The sequence below is a fragment of the Asterias amurensis genome, chromosome 5, assembly GCF_032118995.1.
Source record: "Asterias amurensis chromosome 5, ASM3211899v1".
NCBI classification, from domain to species: Eukaryota; Metazoa; Echinodermata; class Asteroidea; order Forcipulatida; family Asteriidae; genus Asterias; species Asterias amurensis.
This window is the reverse complement of record NC_092652.1, coordinates 27858396-27863901: the sequence shown is the minus strand read 5'-3', so window position 1 is coordinate 27863901 and position 5506 is coordinate 27858396. Positions and strand designations below refer to the sequence as shown.

At 38.2% G+C, this 5506-nt stretch overlaps 1 protein-coding gene across 2 annotated transcripts; it reads left to right on the top strand.

The window, feature by feature from the left end:
- Window positions 1–229: 229 nt before the first annotated feature.
- On the top strand, window positions 230–5465 carry LOC139937142 (uncharacterized). 2 transcript variants are annotated; one of them, XM_071932151.1, is made up of 2 exons: window positions 230–332; window positions 1749–5465. In XM_071932151.1, the coding sequence occupies exon 2, from the start codon at window positions 1879–1881 to the stop codon at window positions 2926–2928; it is 1050 nt and encodes a 349-aa protein (XP_071788252.1). In that variant the 5' UTR covers window positions 230–332; window positions 1749–1878; the 3' UTR covers window positions 2929–5465. The 2 variants fall into 2 exon arrangements, with proteins under 2 accessions (XP_071788252.1, XP_071788253.1); XM_071932152.1 differs by lacking the exon at window positions 230–332 and adding an exon at window positions 646–826.
- The last annotated feature ends 41 nt before the right edge of the window (window positions 5466–5506 follow it).

Here is a 5506-nt window from a genome sequence, read left to right as displayed (position 1 = left end):
AGGTATGACGACAATAAACCTCGTTCAGTCAGTGTGTATTCTAAGATTAAGTTCTGAAAAAAATATTAAATAATATACATTGAATTCAAGTATAATAATATTAAGAGAAATTTATGTGTTTTATTAATTTGTAAATATATAATTAAAGATTGATATGATGCATTATTAATAAAAGTAATTTTAAAAGTATTACAAACACAACATTCATCTCAAAACTCGAATTTTTGAATTGAGGGCGCTATTTATCCAGCTCAAAATGTGGCAACTCTGCCGATGTGTGTGCGGCCTTTCACGATTTCTGGCTCAGCCTGGTCCTGAAATAAATGGATGTGGTAAGTTTGTTTCTATTAAGCGTGAATAAACAAGTTTGCGGGAAAAGTTTCCGTATAGCGCCACCACTTTTTCATTCGAAATAAAATAGGATAACTTTCCGTATGGCGCCACCACTTGTTCACTCATTTTTACAAAAAAGGATATCTCATTGAGGTAAATTAGATACTAAATCATTTCATATCGAATGAAAAAGTGGTGGCGCCATACGGAAACTTTTCCATAAAATAATATATATAGTATCTAATTTACCTGATTGATATAAATAACCCTTTTAAAAAAAAAGTGGTGGCGCCATACCGTGTACGGAAAGTTATCCAGTTTGCGGACTTACCTGGTGTCTTTGACCATATTTTTTCAACATAATATGGGGGCGCTCCGATTTGTGGTAGTGTGACTGTAAGTGTGACTGTGTCGTCATGGTCGTTATGCATAAGGCCAGGTTTATCGCGAATAGCAAAATATCAAGAGAGGGCGCTGTTGAACCCACTCAAAGGTAAAGGCGTTGCGTGCGTGAGTCGTAGAAACTGCATAGAAACCGCCTCATATTCCTTCTCTCATCAACAAAGCATTGTGTGGTGCGGTCGCACTAAAAAATACCGACTACTCACGACCCCTCGCTCATGACAACTTACAACAACAAATTTGAAATGCACATTAAAAGAACATTCATTAATACCTCAGACAGTTTTGCTATTCCTATTGATAAGTGAAGAGCGCGGCGCGTCACGTGGGTGTGTATAAACCTTTGTTTATAGACCATTAAAAAGTGTTAAAAACATGGGCGTGACACGCGAGCTTGCACCTGTGCTTATATTTTAAGACAGTTTCTTCATTCCAATTGGTCGAGAGCAATGGCCGGGACAGTTGTGCTACATCACGCGATACGCGCGACGCGCACAGTATTCCCTTAAATAGTGCGACCCGTGTGGTGTACTGTGTGACGTGTCACTGTCACCCAGGCCCTGTCACAGTGTATGTGTTCCATCCCAACTTTAGCACTCAAGTTGAGGCGGAACATAATGTTTGGTGATGATGAGAACGGAAAAAAAATAATCTACCTCCACAATCGGTGACCGTGATGACGGTGAACTGGCCCACACGCTGTGGCCGTGGTGGAAGTGACTGTTTGACAAGTTGTTTTGCTTGGGTTGGGGTCTTGTGTTGTTGGTTGAGTGAACGGTGCACCTGGTCATGCTGGTCCGGCCCTCAAAAATATACTCTCAAAATTTACCACAGCAAATAGCACAGGGCCCACTTGTCAGCTTGTGCGGCTTAATTAAGTGCTCAGCTCAGTCAGAATCCTTCATTCTCAGTCAGAGCCATTCACGTCTATTTCGTGCACAACGCTGTACATTGTGTGCTTATGATAACATTTTCATAACTGTAATTACATGTACTTGTTCTTTCTTTCAAAGGTGATGGTATTTGAGGTTCAGCCCGAGTGAACAAGAGTTAATCCACACTTCGCATCACTTACGATTCTAAGCTATGTTGTATAAAACTTGTTTTGGCAACAAACAGACTGTGAAATAGGACTTCAAAAGTATGCCCCAAAAAGTAGTTGCTGATAGCGGAAATTCATTAAGTGTGAAAGTCGATGAACAGGATTTGAAGACACGTGTGAAACGACACAAAAACAAAGAGTCTGAGCAAAAAGACACCGAGCAACAAATTGAATTTATCTGCAAGATCTGCGACAAGGTCTTCAAGCGTAAGGATCGACTGTTTGTTCATGAACGACTCCACTCTGGTGACCAACCTTATATTTGCAAACAGTGTGGCAAAGGTTTCCGTAGTCAAGATAGTGTCAGGTGCCATCTAGCAGTGCATTCTGATGAGAAAGCGTTCAGTTGTGACAAGTGCATCAAAACTTTCAAAACCTCACACCAGATGAGAAAGCATCAACGCCTATCCAAAATCGCCATGTCAAAGAACGAGCCAAATGATCATAAACCTGTGAAATGCAAGCTCTGCACCTTCCAGATAACGTCCAAGCTAGAGCGGAAGAAGCACATGCGCTTCCACAAGAAGAAGAACAACCCTTATTTGTGTAGTAAATGTAAGAAATGCTTCAATAGTTTGAAGCTGCTTGGCGACCATTACAAGGCATCTTGTAAAGGAACCAAGAAAAAAGTCATCAAGAAGAGGGAGGTAAAAAACAAGAAGCTTCAGAATCCAGAGGGTCCTTTAGCACCGTTTGCTTGTCATAGGTGCAGCAAAAGGTTCAAAACAATCTCAAATCTAGGTTTGCACTTCATTAGCCACTCAGAGTCTGACCACTTCAATTGCTCTTCATGTAAAGCTGACTTTCAGTCTGTTATAGAATACCAAGAACATCAGTGTATTCAGCAACAGTCCGTACGCATTAAACCAAAGCTTGTTGTGAAATTTCAAACCTGTGTCCTCGATCCAGGATTGGCTGATGGTGATGAGGAGCAAGAGAGTAGAGAAGAAAGTGCTAGAGAGACAGAAGCTTCCATCGAACACTTAACTGGATTCATTCAGGGAGGAGAAACTACTACTGAACAAGTTGCAGATAATGTGCAAAATGTCTCCCAAGCACAGAGTGGTGAAATGCAAATGGCAGGGCAGTAAAATATGGAGTTTACGTTATGAATTGACATTGACATTGAATGCTGAACTTAATGCAAATTTTTTCTTTTGTGATTAATTAGTGCAGAATGTAACTAAGAATAATTGCTACACAAATTCCTGGGTGATCCCAGTATTTGCCAGTCATGGATCATTCCTCGCATTGATCAATTAATCTTGTGATTCACAAAGTTCAAGACCTGAACATTAGTGTACTGTACTACATGTACATATTGGAAGTATTAGAGTAGACCCAGACATAACTTACCCAGACACGTACATGTGTAATATTTAGTTATTCATAAGTTTGTATGATCCTGTGCAACTCCTGGCAAGATAATACAAAACACTAGACATATTATGACAGACTATTTATGTTTTTTATAAAATGCATATGGGTAGAAAGATGTTGTAAAAGTAGAATACAATGATCCACACAAACATGCCTCGAAATTGCACGGTTTTCCTTTTACCTCGTCGACTAACACGGTCGGCCATTAATGGCCGACCGTGTTAGTTCGCACAGTAGAAGGAAAACCATGCAATTTCAGGCAAACTGGTGTGGATAATTGTATTCTACTTTTAAAACATCTTTCCAACCATATGCATTTTATAAAAAACGGATACAAACGCTCAGTTATAGACCAACTCGTCTGATCCAAGGCAACGTGTTCCTTTAATCAATAATGGTAATTTAAATAATTTAAAAGGTCATGAGTTTTGACACAAGTTACCACATAAACCTGGTTACAAGGAAGGGTTTAACTTGAGTGGAGAGCACTCATTGCAGTTAAGAGTGAACCCAAAACCTTATTTTGCTGCACTGTTGTACATGTATTAGAGTGTGCCTTAATTTCCCATACATGCAGGCCTATTGATTGTTAATGTTTTTGGCTTGTTGATGTTTGCATTGTTTTATTTGTAATGTTAATTGGACAATTTATAGGCTGGTAGTGTTAAGGAACATGAAGGATGACAATGGTAGCAGTAAAGGGTTGTGTGAAAAAACAATGAGGGGTCATTTTTACTTTGAACATCCTGATAAACAAAACAAATCTTACTCTCTTTCACACAAGAGAACTGTCGTTGCAAACTTCTGGGAACATTTTGTTGACCTTTTCACACTTCTCTCTGGAAGCATGGGAAGTAGACTTTTCCCGGGGGAAACAGCTAAACAGCTACCTCTGCTTGAGAGTCGAGATAATACTAGGGTTAGCATACTGAGTTTTCATTCTTCAGGAACAAGAATGCATTAAGTGTGAAACGATGAGGAGGTGATGGGTTAAGATTTTCTTGGGTTTTCTTTTTGGGGAATTTGACCCTACATTAGTACTACATCAAGAGAAAGTTTCCATAAATCGATGAACTGTGCCTACAAATGTAGACATGTGTCCAGCTGGGGTCATGGATATGTAGGGGGAAAAAACTAGGTAATTAAGATGTTTTCAGCAAAGTAAACAACCTAAAATCAAATATTTGTCGCTAGGACGGCAAGGGGTTTAGGTGGAAGTCTCCCCCCCCCTTTCTGCCTTTACCCACACCTCTTCTGGATACATCAACTGCTTTATACACAATGTAAAACTTTTGTTAGTTCTATGAGAATGATATGCTTTTGAGTTTTGCCTACTGTAGGTATCATTTTACGTTTATTTCTATACACATTTATTGATAACTGTTACACATAATATATCTTTAAAATTTTCTCAATTTTGTTTATAAAGTTTAGATTTTTCCCTTTAATTTTGCTAAGACATGTGTTTGTGAATATCTCTTTTAGATTTGTTGTGTATTGTTTTCTTTTAGTTGTTGCCTACTGGATTGCTAATTAACTGTTTTGTAGTTTTCAAAAGTTCATCAATAAACAGCTACTTGTTTAAAACACTGAAACCACAAAGTTTCCTTTGGATGGACCACATAGAGTGTGTTGGTTAAATGGTTAAAGCCATTGGACACTTTCGGCAAACAGTATTGTCCAAAGGCCCACACTTCGTGTATCACAAATTATATATAAAATAATGAACCTGTGAAAATTTAAGCTCAATCGGTCATCAAAGTCGGGAGAAAATTAAAGGAAAACCCACCCTTGTTTCCGCATGTTTGGCCGTGTCATGACATGTGTTTAAAATAAATCCTAATTCTCGATATCAAGAATTGATAACTGATAATGTTTTCTCAAAAAGTAAAGCATTTCATGGAATAATATTTCAAGAGAAGTCTTTCACAATTACCGACTGTAAACCCTGTAATTTATTTGTAAATCTGAGATTTCTGTTCCAAAAGTGTATAATGGCTTTAAAGGGACTGGAGACCTTTTGTCAAAGACCAGTCTTCTTACTTGGTGTATCTAAACATACATGTACATGTACATGTATGCAATATAACAAAAAGCTGTGAACATTTGAACTCAACTGTTCGACAAAGTTGCGAGAGAATGATGGAAGAAAAACCAATGCCTTTAAATATTTATAAAGCATGTTCAAGTTTAAACATAGTAGTTTCCAGGGGTTTGGCCAATTCAATCTCTAGATTGTACTAATTTTGTATTATGATTATTAAGAGTTGCAATGGAATTTGGATCAGA